Genomic DNA, 18,577 nt, shown 5'->3' with positions numbered 1-18,577 from the left:
CCACTGAGCCACCGTACCACCCGAATAGTGCCAGAAGAATGGAGAAAGGGAGTAGAGACAACCCTGGTAATTGTTGACTAGTGAGCCTTACTTTGGTTATGGGTAAATGTTTGGAAAAGTTAATAAGAGATAGGATTTATAATCATCTGGAAACAAATAAGTTGATTAGAGATTGGCAACATGGTTTTGTGAAGGGTAGGTCGTGCCTCACAAACCTTATTGAGTTCTTTGAGAAGGTGACCAAACAGGTCGAGGAGGGTAAAGCAGTTGATATGGTGTATATGGATTTCAGTGAGGCATTTGATAAGGTTCCCTATAGTAGACTATTGCACAAAATACGGAGGCATGGGATTGAGGGTGATTTAGCAGTTTGGATCAGACATTGGCTAGCTGAAAGAAGACAGAAGGTGGTGGCTGATGGGAAATGTTCATTCTGGAGTTCAGTTACTGGTGATATACCACAAGAATCTGTTTTGGGGCCACTGCTGTTTGTCATTTTTATAAATGACCTGGATGAGGGTGGAGAAGGATGGGTTAGTAAGCGATGACACTAAGGTCGGTGGAGTTGTGGACAGTGCCAAAGGATGTTGTAGGTTACAGAGCGACATAGATAATCTGCAGAGCTGGGCTGAGAGGTGGCAAATGGAGTTTAATGTGGAAAAGTGGAAGGTGATTCACTTTGGAAGGACTAACAGGAATAAAGAGTACTGGACTAATGGTAAGATTCTTAGTTAAAAATCACACAACACCAGGTTACAGTCCAACAGATTTAATTGGAAGCACACTCGCTTTCGGAGCGATGCTCCTTCATCAGGTGATAGTGGAGGGCTCGATTGTAACACAGAATTTATAGCAAAACTTTGCAGTGTGATGTAACTGAAATTATACATTGAAAAATTGATTGTCTGTTAAGCCTTTCATCTGTTAGAATACAGTGATAGTTTCACTTCTTTCATGTGTAAATCACAAAACCTTTTTTTAAAAGTTGCATTCTCTGGTTAGCTGTTAACAATGGTGATAGCTAGACAATATGTTGAAGGTGTTAGCCCCCTGTGTTCTCTGTCTATGACCTGATGTTTAGATTGATTCTAATCTAAAATGTGAGATAACAGAGTTTTACATAAATTTATGCAGTTTTTGGGCTCAGAGTTCTACATGAATGTATGCAGTTTTTGAGCAAAGTGCAATGTAACTCTGCAAGTACAAATTCCCCCCCTCAAAATATATGTGTGCATGTGGGTCTTTGTCTGTCTGTGTGTGTGTCTGTCTGGGGTGGGGGTTGTGAGTGTGAGAAAGTGTGTGTATGTGTGTGTGTGTAGTGAGTGCAGAGTGTCTTGAGTCTGTGAGAGGGTGCATGTGTGAGTGTGGGAGTGTGTGTGTCTGTAAGAGTGTGTGTGGGTGTCTGTGTGCGCGTCTGTGTATACCTGTGTCCGTGTGTATGTGAGAGTGTGTGTGTGTAGGAATATCTGTGTGTGTGTATAGTGCAATGGTGATCACCTGTAATGTGACATGAACCCAAGGTCCTGGTTGAGGCCCTCCCTATGGGTACCGAACTTAGCTATCAGCCTCTGCTCGGCCACTTTCCTCTGCTGCCTGTCCCGAAGTCCACCTTGGAGGATGGTCACCTGAAGGTCCGAGGCTGAATGTCCTGGACCACTGAAGTGTTCCCCAACTGGGAATGAACCCTCCTGTCTGTTGATTGTTGTGCATTGCCCATTCATCCATTGTCGTAGCCTTTGCTCGGTTTCCCCAATGTACCATGCCTCGGGCATCCTTGCCTGCAACGTATAAGTTAGACAACATTGGCTGAGTCACATGAGTACCTGCCATGTACAAGGTGGGAGGTGTTCCCACGTGTAATAGTGATATCTATGTCCACAATCTGACATGTCTTGCAGCGTCCACCGTGACAGGGTTGTATGGAGTTGTCCTGAGAGCCGGGCAGTTTGCTACGAACAATGATCTGTTTGAGGTTTGGCGGTTGTTTAAAGGCAAGTAGTGGCCTCCATGGATACCGAGCAAAGGCCACAACAACGGATGAATGGGCTAACACCTTCAACATATTGTCTAGCTATCACCATTGTTAACAGCTAACCAGAGAATGCAACTTTAAAAAAAAGGTTTTGTGATTTACACATGAAAGAAGTGAAACTATCACTGTATTCTAACAGATGAAAGGCTTAACAGACAATCAATTTTTCAATGTATAATTTCAGTTACATCACACTGCAAAGTTTTGCTATAAATTCTGTGTTACGATCGAGCCCTCCACTATCACCTGATGAAGAAGCGTCGCTCCGAAAGCGAGTGTGCTTCCAATTAAACCTGTTGGACTGTAACCTGATGTTGTGTGATTTTTAACTTTGTACACCCCAGTCCAACACTGGCATCTCCAAATCATGGGTATGATTCTTGGTAGTGTAGATGAATAGAGAGATCTCAGTATCCATGTACATAGATCCCTCAAAGTTGCCACCCAGGTTGATAGGGTTGTTAAGAAAGCATAACGTTTGCTATCTTTTATTGGTAGAAGGGATTGAGTTTCAGAACCGTGAGGTTACACTGCAGCCATACAATACTCTAGTGTGGCCGCACTTGGAGTATTGTGTACAATGCTGGTCACTGCATTATAGAAGGGATGTAGTTGTTTTGGAAAGAGTTCTCAGGAGGTTTACTGGGATGATGCCTGGTATGGAGGAAAGGTCTTATGAGGAAAGGCTGAGGAATTGAGGCTGTTTTCATTAGTGAGAAGAAAATTGAGGGGTAACTTAATTGAGACATCTAAGATAATAAGAGGGTTAGATAGGGTGGACAGTGAGAGCATTTTTCCTCAGATGGTGATGGCTAACACGAGGGGACATACCTTTAAATTGTGAGGTGGTACATATAGGAATTGAATTAAATTGAATGGATTTGAATTTATTGTCATGCATACTAAGGCACAGTGGAAAGCTTTGTCTTGCGAGCAATTAAGGCAGATCACAGAGTTAAGTAGCATAGATTAGTAAATAATAGATTAACAGCGGCAAAAACAAAAACACAGGTACAGGTGAATGTTAAGAGTTTGTGAGTCCATTCAATATTCTAACAACAGTAGGGTAGAAACTGTTACGAAACTGGCTGGAGCGTGTGTTCAAGCTGCTGTACCTTCTCCCCAATGGTGTAAGTTGTAGAAAAACATTGCCAGGGTAGTATGGATCTTTGAGAATGCTGGCGGCCTTTCCTTGGCAGCGGGACTGGTAGATGGATTCTATAGATGAGAGGTTGGCTTTGTGATTGTCCGGGCCGAGTTCACCGCTCTCTGTAACCGTCTCCGATCTTGAATGGTACAGTTGCCATGCCAGGTAGTGATGAACGGGATGGATGTCAGAGTTAGTTTCTTTACTCAGAGTTGTAGGGGGCATATAATGGCCTGCTTGGAACAGTCGTAGACTGACCAACTTTAAAGGGCATTTAAATGGTCATTAGATAGATATATGGATGAGAATGGAATAGCATAGGTTGGATGGGCTTCAGATTGGTTCCACAAGTCAGTGCAACATCGAGGGCCGAAGGGCCTGTACTGCGCTGTAATGTTCTATGTTTAATATTCTACAGTCACACACAAGCCAAATCAGCCAGGTACAGCAGGTAATTGTTCCTAAAAAACCTTTGGGAATCAAATACATTTTTATAGAAATCATGTGACAACCTAATCTTGCACAAGCTTATTTTCCTTCAGTTTTGAATGAACAGAAGATAAATTCCTCAACTGCAATGATAAGATTTGTACTCATGGCTTCAGATCACGTTATCCTAATGTTCAACAATAATGAATTCAAAATTACAACCACATTATGTTCATATATGAACTAACATTGCAAACATATTAGTTATGACTATGTGATAAGGTTAAATGATACTCGCCTTCATTATCTTAGTTGGGACTTCCACTCCTGCATGTGCCTTGAAAAGGCTATTTAGGTCACATGGTCTATCTGTTTCCACCACCTCTAATATGATATAAAAAATATTGTTACGCAGTTGTTTCACAAAATGGTGTCCTCTGTCAATCTTCCTGAAAAGATAGAAGGAAAACAAAGGAGGATTTATATACTTCAGAAAAGATACATTCATAAAGGAGATGATTTTACTTAACCTTAGAAAACCCATGAAAACCATGACAGTTATGTTAACATTGCCAGGTATGTTACAACATGCTGAAACAGGTTGATTAAAAATATCTACTATGAACACTTTATGGAAAATAACAGGAAAATTTGTACCTATATGAAATGCTCAGAACAATATTGCAGTATGGCCCCTTATAAAGATTCAGAAACGCAAAGGCTACTTTGATATAAATCAACAAATTAAGGTTAAGGTTAAAGTTTAAGGTTATTACAATAATAGTCAGCATAACAGAAACATAGTTTACAAAGTGAAACACATTCCAATAATGATGACAAGACTTCCTGATATTGGTGAAATTAATGGATATAGATTGATGGCAAATTCAAAACTAAATCCATTATTTGAGTCTGTAAAAGGCTGTCATTGCACATTGCTCTGTGATAGCCAGCAGAGTTTGAAGTTGAGACAAACTGGAAAAATTCCCCATTACAAAACCCTCTTTGTTTCCATGTGCCAGTTACTTCATTTGGGTTTGAGATAAAAGTACCTGTCCTTAGTAGCCTCAAGCAGCATCATTTCAGAGATTACTCGCTTCTTCATTTCCACAGTAGATATGATCTCAGCCACGCCACCTGATGCATGCATTCCTGCATCGACAGTACACACACTGGCATCCACACCGCCAGAAATGGACATGCTAGCTCCATAGTTGCAAAACTTTGAGCTTTGCAATCCTAGAAAAAAAAATCAAGCATGAATATTCTGTCTCTCTGTATCTCTCTCTCTATCTCATTCCCCCGATATTGTGCACTTATGGATGTTCACATAATGGTTATCTGGGAATGTCTCTTTTGATATTGACCCCACTCTCCCGCATACTCTGAGCAAATGTCTAGGCTATCAACAACAAAATGGATGAACTCAGATCCAGACATACCTGCCAGAGGGAGTTGAGAGACTGTCGTGTGCTCTGCTTCATGGAGAGTTGGCTCACCCCTGCCATTCCCAAGTTGATGGGTTCTCCATATATCACATGGATTGTACAGGGTCTTTGGACAAGGCAAAAGGTGGTGGGGTATGTTTCCTGATCAATACTTGATGGTATGCGTATGTAACAACCCTGGCAAGCCATTGCTCCCTGGACCAACAATATCTTACAGTAAAATGCTGTCCCTACTACCTACCGTGAGAGTTCACCTCCACCATCCTGACAGCAGCTTACATACCACCCTATGTGGATGCAAAGAATGCCCTAGACATGAGTTACACCATCACAAACACTTCAGAGATGAAATTTCCCAAGGCCCTATTCATTGTGGCTGGCAACTTCACTCCCGGTTGAAGTCCACTCCCAGTTGAAGACCAGGCATGCAGCATTCAAGTCAGATGATCCAGACCAAAATAGGAAATCCAGATATGACCTCTGCAAAGCCATTGGAGATGGCAAGAAACAGCACCAAACCAAGGTGGAGATCCCGACCTACCAAACAGACCCATGACCTGTGGCAAGGCCTAAACAACATCACATTTTTACATTACATTACATTACATTACAGTGTGGAAACAGGCCCTTCGGCCCAACAAGTCCACACCGACCCGCCGAAGCGAAACCCACCCATACCCCTACATTTACCCCTTACCTAACACTACGGGCAATTTAGCATGGCCAATTCACCTGACCCTGCACATCTTTTGGACTGTGGGAGGAAACCGGAGCACCCGGAGGAAACCCACGCAGACACGGGGAGAACGTGCAAACTCCACACAGTCAGTCGCCTGAGGCGGGAATTGAACCCGGGTCTCAGGCGCTGTGAGGCAGCAGTGCTAACCAATGTGCCACCGTTCCGCCCATCACGGGATACAAAATGGAGCAGAGCATGACAGTGGACAAAGATTATTCCCTCCCTGGCGTGCTCAATGCTTTCTGTGCTCAGTTTGAGCAGAATGCCAGTGGCGAGGCGATGCCTGCCCCAACAGCCCCCAGACACACCTTCCCCTTTGGTCAGTGATGCATATGTCATCACAGTGATGCATATGTAGGAGGAAGAGGTTGAAGATATTGGTGAATACCTTCACCAGTTGGTCCACACAGGATCTGAGTGCTCCGCTGGGGACACTGTCCGGGCCCATCGCTTTCATTGGGTTGAATCCCCTAATCTTGTCTTGTGCATGCCCTGTGCAATGTAACCTGTATGCCTCTGTCTACGTCGTTTCATCTGTACATCCTTGCTTGCTCTGACCTTCTTATTCTGCTTGTAAACAAAGTTTTTCACCGTACTTCAGTACATGTGACAATAAATTAATCAATCAATTCTACATGAAGATGGCCCTGAGTGAAGGATTGAGGAACCCCAGCAACTGTCCTGCAGCACAGAGTTAAACACCCTCAGGAGGACAGAGACAGATGGTGCACATTTAATGGAAACAAATTCAATGAAGAATTTTGACTTCATACTGCTGTGTAAAACTCAGCTCACCACCCATTACCTGATTTTTATCTCCATTTAATGAATAGAAATGGAACTGGAAGGGATGACATGCATTTTATTGTGTTTTCTACACTGTTGTCTAAAATCAAAATGACTTTTGGCATGTTCAATAAATCCATGTAAACTCTAATGAATAACAAAACAAACTAAATATGGGATAAGTACTTCTATTGGCACTGTCACTGATTGTATTGATTAGTAATGATATTGTCTTGGATGCTCAGTGATGAGAAATGAAAAGGAATTCTCTTCATATTTAGATCTCGTCAAATTTCACTACAGCAGCAGATCGGAGGAAACACTGAGAGTGTTGTCATAGATTCATGAAATGGTTAGAATCAGAAAAAGGAAGAAAGAAGCTATTTGGCCCATTTTGTTCATGCCGACTCAAAGACACCCAGATGCCCTTTCTAATCCCATTGTCCTGCACACGGCCAGTAGCAGATGCAGGTCCACGGACTTTTTGAAAGAATTTAGGATCTCTGCCTCAACCTCCAAAAGTGAATTCCAGACACCCATCATCCTCAGCAAAAACAAATTCCTCACATTCCCCTCTAATCCTCTGCCACTTAGTTTGAATTGATAACCCCTGGTTTTTGAACTCTCTACCAAGGGAAACAGGTTCTTCCTGTCTACTTTATCTCTCCCCCGCACACTCTGTATACCTCAATCATGTCACCCCTCAGCCTCCTCTGTTCCGAGGAAAACAATCAACTAGGAGAAAGTGGATGAAGAAGGGCTTATGCCCGAAACATCGATTCTCCTGCTCCTTTGATGCTGCCTGACATGCTGCGCTTTTCCAGCAACACATTTTTCAGCTCCGAGGAAACAATCCCAACCTCCCAAATCTCTCCTCATACCGACAGTTCTCTAGCCCTGGTCACATTCTAACAAATGTTTAGATTAGATTAGATTCTCTACAGTGTGGAAACAGGCCCTTCGGCCCAACAAGTCCACATCGCCCCTCCAAAGAGAAGCCCACTCCCCTCCTCTATATTTACCACTGACTAACGCACCTAACACTGTGGGCAATTTAGCATGGCCAATTCACCTGACCTGCACATCTTTGGATTGTGGGAGGAAACCGGAGCACCCGAAGGAAACCCGCATAGACACAGGGAGAATGTACAAACTCCACACAGACAGGTGGGAATTGAACCAAGGACCCTGATGCTGTGCGGCAGCAGTACTAACCACTGAGCCACCGTGCCACCCATTTGCTTCACTCTCTCCAAAGCAATTACATCCTTCCTGTAATGTTATAACCAGAACTGCATAATATTCCAGTTGTGGTCTCACTGGTGTCCTGTCCTGATTCATCATTATATTATTATTTTTGTATTGTATGCCTCTTCCAATAAGGGATAGTATTCTATATGCCTTCTTTACAACTTAATCCACTTGTCCTGCTACCTTTAGGGAGCTGTGCACTTGCATGTCAAGATCTCTCACTTTATCTACCCCCTCACTATATTCCTGTTTACAGAGGAACCTCAATTATCCAAATATCGATTATCCAAATATCAATTATCCGAATATCGGATTATCCGAAGGAGATCCTGAGGTCCCAATAGAAACATTATGTCAAAGAGCTGTTTCAACCCTGATCGTGTCTTTTGTTTACAGGTACAAAGATTAAAAATGAACTCGGCTCACTGAAATGCTGCCGAGAACAGTCCTGGACAGTCCAGGCACCGTCTCCAAATTACTGACCTCCCGCCCTCTCTCTCTCTCTCTTCACCCACACTTTCCCTGGAGTTCTAGACAGAGGTGTACCCTGAACCCCCCTTCGGCAGATAATCTCTCCAACATTGTCGTGTACAGGGCAAAGGTGGAACCTGTCAAAATGTGTGTGTGTGCGTGTGCGCTATTTGGAGACTTACCCCACAAAGGCAGCAGCAGTCTGATTGTTGATGTCCAGTCCGGCTGCCCCAGTTGGGGGTGGGATGGGGGGGTTGGCCAGGGTGGGGGGTGCGGATGGGGGTTGGATGGTGGGTGGGGGTGGACGGGGGGGCGGGGTTGGGGGCGGACAGGGTTGAACATGGTTGGGGCCATGGGTGGATGGCATTGGGGGGTGGGCGGAGTGTGGGCGGACAGGTTTGGAGGGTGAGGTGAGAGCGGACGGGGTTTGTGGGGAGCGGGGTGAGAGCTGACGAAGTTTGAGGGGGCGGGGTGGGAGCAGATGGGATTGGGGGTTTGTGGTGGGCAGGGGGCAGAGGCTTGTGCGCAGTGTGCTGCTGCCTAGTCTCCTGAACGGGGAGCAGAGTCTGAGATCCAGAGGAAATCAATTAACCGAATAATCAATTATCCGAACAAAATAGTGCCCTCCTATCTTGTTCGGATAATCGAGGTTCCTCTGTATTGTGTATTCCCATTTACTGTTTTGATCTTGGTAAATGCATTACCTCACACTTACCAGAACTGAACTCCAAATGCCATTCTCTACCCACTCCACCCATCCAACTATATCAATTTGGAGATTATCCTCTACACTCTCCACTACATAGCAATTTTTTGTGCCATCTACAAATTTCCCAATTCTCTACGTTCAAGTCTAAATCATTAATGTATAAAACATACAGCAGGGGTCCCAACACCACTTGAAACAGCTTTCATTCCATTGGCCATTATGCTTTGTTTCCTGTCACTGGCAATTAAGGAATATTCTATTCTATTCCAAGCCGACTTTGGATCCAATTCAATGCATTACCCTATATCCAATGGGCTTTTACATTTTTGGACTAGTCTGCTATATGGGGCCTTGTCAAATATCTCACTAAAGTCCAATAGATAACATTCACTGCACAACCCTCAATGATCATCCTTGTCACTTCCTCAAAGAATTCAATCAAATTTGTAAGGCATGACCTCCCCTTAACAAAGCCATGCACTGGCATTGTTGCTTTACCATTTTTATACAATAGATCCAAGTTTGCATTCCTCTGACCTTTAGCTGTGTCTAGTGAAGATTTGAAAATAATCCTCAGAGCATTTGCTATTCCCTCCCCAACCACCTTCAATATCCATGGGAACAATCCATATGATTGTTCCCATGTGATCCATTCCTGAAGAAGAGCTTATGCCCGAAACGTTGATTCTCCTGTTCCTTGGATGCTGCCTGACCTGCTGCGCTTTTCCAGCAACACATTTTCAGCAACAATCCATGTGGTCCTGGCAACTTATCCACTGTGAGGAATCCAGTAGTGGAGGTGGGTACAAGTGCAACATCTAAAAGGCATCTGGATGGGTATATGAATAGGAAGGGTTTAGAGGGATATGAGCCAGATGCTGTCAAATGGGACTAGATCAGATTGGGATGTCTGGTCGGCATGGAGAAATAGGGCCTGTTTCTGTGCTGTATGACTCTATGACTTCCTCTCTTGTTATGATTATTTTGTCCAATATTTCACACTGCTCCTCTTGCATTACTGTATCCACATCATCCTTTTCCTTTGAAAATACAGAGAGAAAACACAATTTAAAATTATTCCTATATCTTCTATATCTTCATACGTTTCCTTCTTCATCCCTGATAGGTCCCATTTTTTTCCTTAACTATCCTTTTGCTCTTTATCTACTGATAAAACATCTTTTGATTTTCCTTTATCTTGCTTTGTAATATATTTTCACTTCCTCTCTTTGATTTCCTTATTTCTTTTCTAACTTGATCCCTGTACTTTCTACTCTTCCAGAGTAAGTGAAGTGTTGTATTGAGTTTGTGTGCACAGAAGGCCATTAGACCCTGTGCCATCTTTCCCGCTGTGGCCCTACATCTCAACTTCTTCAGTCTTCTGTTTCAAGACATTGATAGTTTGATGGAGTGATATAAATTCTTCACAAAACAAAATTCTTGAATTCACATCACTGGCTCATTTTTCTCTCACATTTGTGTGTCTGTGTTACCAGTCCCCTCGTCAGGGGTTTTGGTGAAAGAGCTATTTCGCAGCATCGTGATGATAACTCGGAACAGTGATACTGCAACACTAGTTAAATGGCTTATCCCAAATTGAATGGTAAAGATAGAGAGCCTTGATTCCAATGTGTTCATTTGTAGAATGTGCTAATGTAGGCATCACTGGCTAGGTTAGCGTTTAGTGCCCAGAAGGCAGTTAAGAATCACGAGAAACCTAACTCTAATTCTAAAGGGCATAAGTGAATTGAATGGGCTTTTACAACAATCAGCGGTTACATGGTCATCACTAAGCTAACTATGTTTTAATTCCAAATTTTAAACCAAAACTAGAGGGTATTAATTTAAGTTGAGAGGGGGAAGATTTAAAAGGATGTAAGGGGCAACTTTTTCACGCAGGAGGGTGGTGTGTATATGGAATGAGCTGCCAGAGGAGGTGGAGGAGGCTGGTACATTTACTACATTTAAAAGTCATCTGGATGGACACATGAATATAAAGGGTTTAGAGGGATATGGGCCATGTGCTGGCAAATGGGGCTGGATTAATTTCGGAGATCTGGTCTGTATGGATGAGTGGAACTGAATGGTCTCTTTCCATACTATACAATTCTATGACTCTATCACTCTAAATTCCACCATTTACCATCCACAGTGATGAGATTTGAAGCATGTTCTGTGAACATTAACTTGAAGTTGTTGATTACTGGTCCAATGACATCACCAGCTCCCTTTATGATGGAGAGCCCAACATTCTGCAACACAGTTCTACTGGGGACAAGCTAGAGTTCTCTGAGAAAGTAAAACTGAAATAAACAGTAAAATATTACAGTAAGGCACCAATGTAAAAACACAGCTTTGCTTGATCAAATTAACCAGCATACAGAAGGGGTAATCAGACTTTAAAAAAACAGCTTATGTAGATGGTAACTGGAAAACATATAAAAGAGGGAAGAAATAGCATTGTGAAACCAGTAAACTGGGAACTACTATCCAGCTTGTGACCCTAGGTCAGGAACCTAGAGAACAGAAGTGATCTTCAGATCAGAGCCTGACCATCCCTTTATACTGCTAATATTCTATACAAGGAGTCAGGCATGTCCATTTGTGAACCTAATAAATAGTGAGATTTAATTCATATTTCTTTAGAGTATCTATCTAATTACTGCTGTTTCACTTTGTGCAGAGAAATACGAGTCAAAAGCAAATCAGTTACCAATGTCTAAGTCTTTGCCATCCTTTATTATGTCAGCCAGTGTGATGGATGTCGGGATGTATTTATCTTTTGTGAAAAATAAAGTTCTCTTCTTTCTCTTGATGATGTACAGGGGCTTGAAGTCATCGGAAAAATAGGGACTTACGGCAGGAATCAATGTGCTACCATAAGGGTCAATTTCTTTCACGATTTTCTGAGTTACTTTGTGAAACATGACGTAAAGATCTACAAACATAAAATATGAATTGATTTATAATTATACATTGAAACTGAAACAATAAACTGGGTTAGAATGACATCGTTGTGAGAGCATTAGATATCAGTGCAGATGTTGGCCATTCGGTACATTGAGTTTGTTCCACAGTTCAATGAAATCATGACTGATCCAATAAATCTCAAATGCACTTTCCTGTTTTTCCCCAAAACCCTTGGTTCCCTTAAATTAATAAAAAATATTAATATTAACTTATTAATTTAATATTAGCATCCCAACCTCTACATGTCTCTGCAGTAAAGAACTCCACAGATTCACAACTCTTTGAGAGAAGAAATTCTCTTCATAAAGATCCCTTATACCTTCTTGTCCAGGACTCTCCTACAAGGGAAAACAACCTTTCCACATTTACTCTGTCAAGTTCCCTAAGAATCTTATATATTTCAATAAGCACGGACCTATGCAACATTTATGGTGTACCTCAATAGACACATAAATGGGAGGTGAACAGACAGATAGAAACCACATATGGGCAATAAGTAGTGAGTCTAAATAAGGAATAGGAATTGGTGCAAGCTTTGGGGAGGGAGGGGGGAAGAGGTGCGGGAGGGGGCGAAGGGACTGTTACTGTGCTGTATTGTAAAATCCAAAATTTTTACATCCATTGACTCTCTTTTAAAAAATTCTGATAAGTGTGTCAGACTGTAACAATTACATTCACAGAAATCACAACAGTGTGGAAACAGGCCATTTGGCCCAACAAGTACATACCAATCCTCCAAACAGTGTCCCACCCAGACCCATTCACTCTACATTTACCCCTGACTAATGCACCTAACCTACACATACTTGAACGCCATGGGCAATTTAGCATGGCCGATTCACCTAACCTGCACATCTTTGGATTGTGGGAGGAAACCGGAGCACCCGGAGGAAACCCACACAGACAGGGAGAATGTGCAAACTCCATACAGACAGTTGTCCAAGGGTGGAATCGAACCCAGGTACCTGTTGTGTGAGGCAGCAGTGCTAACCACTGAGCAACTGCCTAATCTATTCATTCTTATTCCTTAATTTATACAATCATGAGTGGCAACTGTTTGTCTTGCTAGAGCATGGATCTGTGCCTGGGAAGTCTTGCTTCAGTCTTTGTTGGTAGAGCAGCATCTGCTGTGGCTGCAGAGGCCCACACGAGATTGGCAGTCTTGGCTGCAGTGACTACACTTGACAGCGCTGTCCTCCGGTGTTGTCTTGGTGTTGTTTGATCGGTGGGTGCGCTTGTCTTCAGCAGCAAGCGGGAGAAAGTGAGGACTGCAGATGCTGAAGGTCAGAGCTGAAAAATGTGTTGCTGGAAAAGCGCAGCAGGTCAGGCAGCATCAAAGGAGCAGGAGAATCGACGTTTCAGGCATAAGCCCTTCTTCAGCAGCAAGCCTCAGCTTCTGCTCTCCTCTTGTTAGACCTCTGTGTAATACCAGCCTCCAGCGAGAGCGATCGCTTGCAATGTCTTCCCGCCTCTCGACATTCATGCCCAGTGACTTCATGTCTCTCTTGCAGACATGTTTGAAACAAAGATAAGACCACCCTTATACTCTCTGAGGCCAGTTCCCTATACAGCACGTCTTTTGGGATCCTCCCGTCAGACATGTGGTGTACTTGGCCCAGCCAGTGGAGACAGTGTTGTTGGAGCAGGATGAAGAGGCTGGGTGTCTGGGTGTGGACCAGGCCCAGCCAGCGGAGACGGTGTTGTTGGAGCAGAATGAGGAATCTGGTGGTGACCTGGTCAGTCCACTTGATGTCCAAGATGCGTCTCAGGCTATGAAGGTGGAAGGCGTTGCAATGTCGCTTTTGTCTGGAGCAGAGTCTCCAGGTCTTGCTGCCGTAAAGCAGCATGTTGAGAACGCAAGCCCTGTAGACTGCAACCTTGGTGTGCGTCATCAGCTTTCTGTTCTCCCAGACTTTTTTTGTCAGCCTAGCTAATGATGAAGCTGCTCGTCTGATCCATCTATTGATCGCAGAGTTTTGGGAGAGATTGTCCATGATGATGGAGCTAAGGTATGTAAACTCATGGACTACATCCAGCTTGTAGATGTTGATGGTAACATCAACACCATTTCGACTGGGACAACACATCTATCCTGGGACAGGCTAAGCAAATTCCTGAAGAAGGGCTTATGCCCGAAACGTCGATTCTCCTGTTCCTTGGATGCTGCCTGACCTGCTGCGCTTTTCCAGCAACACATCTATTCTGGGACAGGCTAAGCAAAGACATGCCAGAGAATTCCTAGAGGCCTGGCACTCCAACCACAACGCCATAAACAAACACATAGATCTAGATATCATCTATCAACCCCTCAGAAAATGAACAGGAAATGACATCACCACAAACCCCAGGAACCCCATCCAGGACAAACATATAAATAGAAAGCAGGAGACAACAGCTTCGCTTCACTTGGAGGTCACCACTGATGATGTTATCTAGCCAGGTAATGAAACGTCTGGATATCAAACCTACAGCTCAGCGAACAAACCAACACCCTACAGTGACATAGAGTCGTTGCTCTGTGCATTTCTCTTGCAGCTGTCGAAGGGAGAAGATCATGTCGATTGTGAAGCATCCTGACCTGAAGCCACACTGAGACTCAGGATATACCCTTGCGGCAATTTTCTGCAGTCTGCTCAGGACCATGCAGGTGAAAACCTTACCAATGATGCTCAGCAAAGAGATTCCCCTGCAGTTGTTATGGTCACTTCTGTCCCCTTTGATTTTATCTAGGGTGACAAAGTTGCAGTCTCTCTGTCTTGCAGCACTATTCCCTCTTTCCAGCACTGGCACTGTCGTTCATGCAGGTAGTTTAGCAGTACGCCCTTTGCGCACCTGATGGCCTCTGATGGAATACAATTCGAACCCAGTAGGCAGGTTGTCAATTTGCTTTATTCAGCTCTTCGGCAATCACCAATGCATCCAGTTCCTCCATGACTGGCAGGCATTCCACTGCGTCCAGCACGCTGTCCGAGATGCTGTTTTCTCTGGAGTAGAGTTTGGAGTAATACTCCAGCCATCTCTCCATCTGCTTGACTTTGTCTTTGATGGTCTCGCCTGTTATGGTTTTCGGTGGGGCTGTCTTGCTCTCGGTTGGACCAATGGTTTTCCTGATCCCCTCGTACACTCCATGGATGTTGTTTGTGTCAAATAATGACTGAATGCTTTTGCGTACTTGTCGCCAGTAACAATTTGTGCAGCACCTGGCTGTACTCTGGCCCTTGCCTCTTGATGTCCTTAGCGCTTGCAGGGTTGCTTGGGTAGGGTTGCATTTGTGCTCTAGCAGTGCAACACGCTTTACCTTGATGACAGCCATGAGCTTACTTGAGCTTGCTTCAAACCAGTCCTGTCTTGCCCTGTTTCTTCCCAAAGGCCTTGAGTGCGGTGCTGTAGGTAGTGTCCCTGACAGAGTCCCATCTCTGCTGAGCATCTCCTACCGATTCCCCAACCAGCCCCACCAGTAAAAACACATCCTCTCTCACCAGCCCACCAACTAAAAATATCCCCCTCCATCACCCCCCAGTAAACCCCCTACCTGTCAGCCACGCTCCCATAACATACACCCCTCACCCCCGTCCTGTGTCGGTACGGTGGGTGGGAGGTGGGGGGGGGGGGGGGGTGGAAATGTCAGTTCGCCTCCTGCCTCGGGGAGCTGCGGATCCTGAGCCACCGGCCCAAATGCAAGAGTGAGCTGTGCTGGCCCTTCTGCCCATCCAGTTCCTGCTATCACGGCATCCACCAGTAGGGGAGGACAGGCACAACCAGCCCCCCCACCACCTTTCACACATATTTACATAATAGGGTGCTGTGATAAAACACTCAAAATGAGAGTGGTGCTGGAAATGCACAAGCACTTCAATAGGAATGCTGTGAAATAACAGCAGAGGGGAAATTATTCCACATTAGTGACCCCTCCCCACTGCCTAGTGAGACAGCCCAGGACCATGGCACTCACTCACCCCTTTGATTTTATCCAGTATGCAGTCAGGAGTTTGTGCTGGGAAGTTGGGGTAAATCATGTAAAAACATAAAGAAAAAGTGTGTTTATAGATTTTCCTCAAGTCCCACTATGAATGGGAATCGATTGTGAGGACAGAGCTGGGATGGGGGAGGGAGAATGGTGAAAGAGGGGGGTGTGAGTGGGGGTTGCATACCAATGGGGGGACTCTCTTGTGATGTAGGGGTAGTGTCCCCACCACTGAGGCGGGAGGTCCCGGTTCAAACTGCACATGTTCATTCTCTGAACAAACTGATTAGAAAACAATATCTACAATGGCAGATTGCCCCGTGTTCAGTGATTTAATCAGGAGCTGGGACTGGTGGGGGGGGGGGGGGGTGGGGGGAGTTTTTCTGGGGGGGGAGGAGGAGTTGCCTGGAGCTGGGAAGGTCCTGTTTCACTCCCTCCCTCCCGGTGACAGGATCCATCCCCCGCGGGGACCCCAAAGGAAATTCCATCGGGAGGCAGCTCAGGGGGGCTCCGGGATCGGGATTGGGATCAACTTTCACAAACTTCCCAACTTTCACAAACTTTAAAGACCCGTTCCTGACTGGAGCCGGGGGAGGGGGGTTCGGGTGGATCTCCCGGCGGTGGGCGGGACCAGATCCCTGGGATCCAGAGGCAAGATCCAGGGAAAGTGACCCCCCACTCAGAGGAGGGGCTGTACCTCCCCCCGGGGGGGTGGGGGAGGGAGACTGGGGGAAAGTCTGCGACCCCAGGGTGGTGGGGGGTGAGGGGGGCGGGGAGGGAGACTGGGGGAAAGTCTGCAACCCCAGGGTGGTGGGGGGTGAGGGGGGCGGGGAGGGAGACTGGGGGAAAGTCTGCAACCCCAGGGTGGTGGGGGGTGAGGGGGGGGGGGGGGGAGAGGGAGACTGGGGGAATGTCTGCAACCCCAGGGTGGTTGGGGTGAGGGGGGGGGGGGGTGAGTGTTGTTGGGTGTTGTTGGGTTGTTGTTGGGGGTAAGGGAGAGGGCTCCCTGGATGAACACCCACCTCCTCATAACCGCAGCCGCAGTGAGTCTTACCTTTGGGTCCAGTCCTTCTGTCTCCCTCCCTCTGCCTCACGCTGGCTCTATTTAAAGGTTCTTTCACCCACCCTCCTCCCAGAGAGTCCCACCCCCTCAACCCCCACCGCCTTGAGATACAAGACGTTATCCAATTCCTGTCTGAAATGTGAAAGATGGGGTGGGCGTTTCTCTGCGTTACAGATATGACTACAACTCAAAAGTGCCTAAATAATGTTTTCTTTAATTTCAAAAATACACTTTGACTTTGACTCTCACCGAAAAACCCAAGACCTCTTTTACACATGCAATGCTAATAAATACATATGTTGGGTAAAGTGGCTAAACACCTTTAAGATGTCCTGGAGCTCAGCAAGTCTGGCAGCATTAGTGAAGAGTAATCGAAGTAGTTTTGAGTCCAAAGACTCTCCTTCAAAACACTGGACTCCAAACGTCAACTCTGTTTTCCTTCCACAGTTGCTACCAGGCCTGCTGAGTTTTTCCAGCAATTTCTGTTTTTGTTTCAGCTTCTGCAGTTTTTTTTGGTATTAGAATGCTTTGGTATCTCCTGATACTATGAAACAATTTAAATACAAATTTCCCTTTTCACTTCAAACGTGTCCGGGAGCAGGGTTGGTCGCTGAGTTTCGTTTTCTTACTCCTTTGACCATGTCCTTCCTACAGTGTTTAGACACCAATGTGAAACTTTCAGTGCAGGGCAACATTTGGGCTTTCTGCTGCATTCAGTCCAGTCTGAAAATAGCAGAGTTCAGAAGTAATTTCAATTTTATTTCTTAGAAATATAGAATATCAGGGCAGGCCATTCGGCCTTTGAAGCTTGCTCTGCTATTCAATATGATTATGCCTGATCAAGCAGATTAGTGCTCTGTTCCTGATTTCTTCCCATATCAGAGTCATAGTGCGAAAGAGCTATACACCAAAAAAGCAGATCCTCCAGTTCACGCTGACTACAAGCCGAAACTAAACATGTCCCAACTGCCTGCATTTGGCTCATACCCTTCCAAACATTTCTTATTCCTGTACTTACCCAAATGTCTTTAAAATTTTGTAACAATCCTTTTGTCATTTACATAAATGATTTGGATGCGAGCATAAGAGGTACAGTTAGTAAGTTTGCAGATGACACCAAAATTGGAGGTGTCGTGGACGGCAAAAAGGGTTACCTCAGATTACAACAGGATCTGGACCAGATGGGCCAATGGGTTGAGATGTGACAGATGGAGTTTAATTCAGATAAATGAGAGTTGCTGCATTTTGGGAAAGCAAATCTTAGCAGGACTTATACACTTAATGGTAATGTCCTAGGGAGTGTTGCTGAACAAAGAGACCTTGGAGTGCATGTTCATCGCACCTTGAAAGTAGAATCGTAGGTAGATAGGATAGTGAAGGCGGCGTTTGGTATGCTTTCCTTTATTGGTCAGAGTATTGAGTACAGGAGTTGGGAGGTCATGTTGCGGCTGTACAAGACATTGGTTAGGCCACTGTTGGAATATTGTGTCAATTCTGGTCTCCTTCCTATCGGAAAGATGTGAAACTTGAAGGGGTTCAGAAAAGATTTACAAGAATGTTGCCAGGGT

At 44.8% G+C, this 18,577-nt stretch overlaps 1 protein-coding gene across 2 annotated transcripts in view; it reads right to left on the bottom strand.

The window, feature by feature from the left end:
* LOC122539802 (gasdermin-A2-like) overlaps positions 1–17,021 on the bottom strand; it is a 28,880-nt gene extending 11,859 nt beyond the window's left edge. For both annotated transcript variants that reach the window (XM_087977783.1, XM_087977784.1), the window contains exons 1-4: positions 17,001–17,021; positions 11,726–11,950; positions 4,661–4,847; positions 3,907–4,057 (exon numbers count right to left, since the gene is read on the bottom strand). In XM_087977783.1, coding sequence (XP_087833909.1) covers positions 3,907–4,057; positions 4,661–4,847; positions 11,726–11,939 — 552 coding nt within the window. In that variant the 5' untranslated portion in view covers positions 11,940–11,950; positions 17,001–17,021. The remainder of the gene's footprint in view (positions 1–3,906; positions 4,058–4,660; positions 4,848–11,725; positions 11,951–17,000) is intronic.
* Positions 17,022–18,577: the final 1,556 nt, after the last annotated feature.

The sequence above is a fragment of the Chiloscyllium plagiosum genome, unplaced genomic scaffold (genome assembly GCF_037043375.1).
Source record: "Chiloscyllium plagiosum isolate Xiang-an unplaced genomic scaffold, Cpla_swu_hap1 HiC_scaffold_32, whole genome shotgun sequence".
Lineage (NCBI taxonomy): Eukaryota > Metazoa > Chordata > Chondrichthyes > Orectolobiformes > Hemiscylliidae > Chiloscyllium > Chiloscyllium plagiosum.
This window is presented reverse-complemented; position numbering and strand designations above follow the sequence as displayed.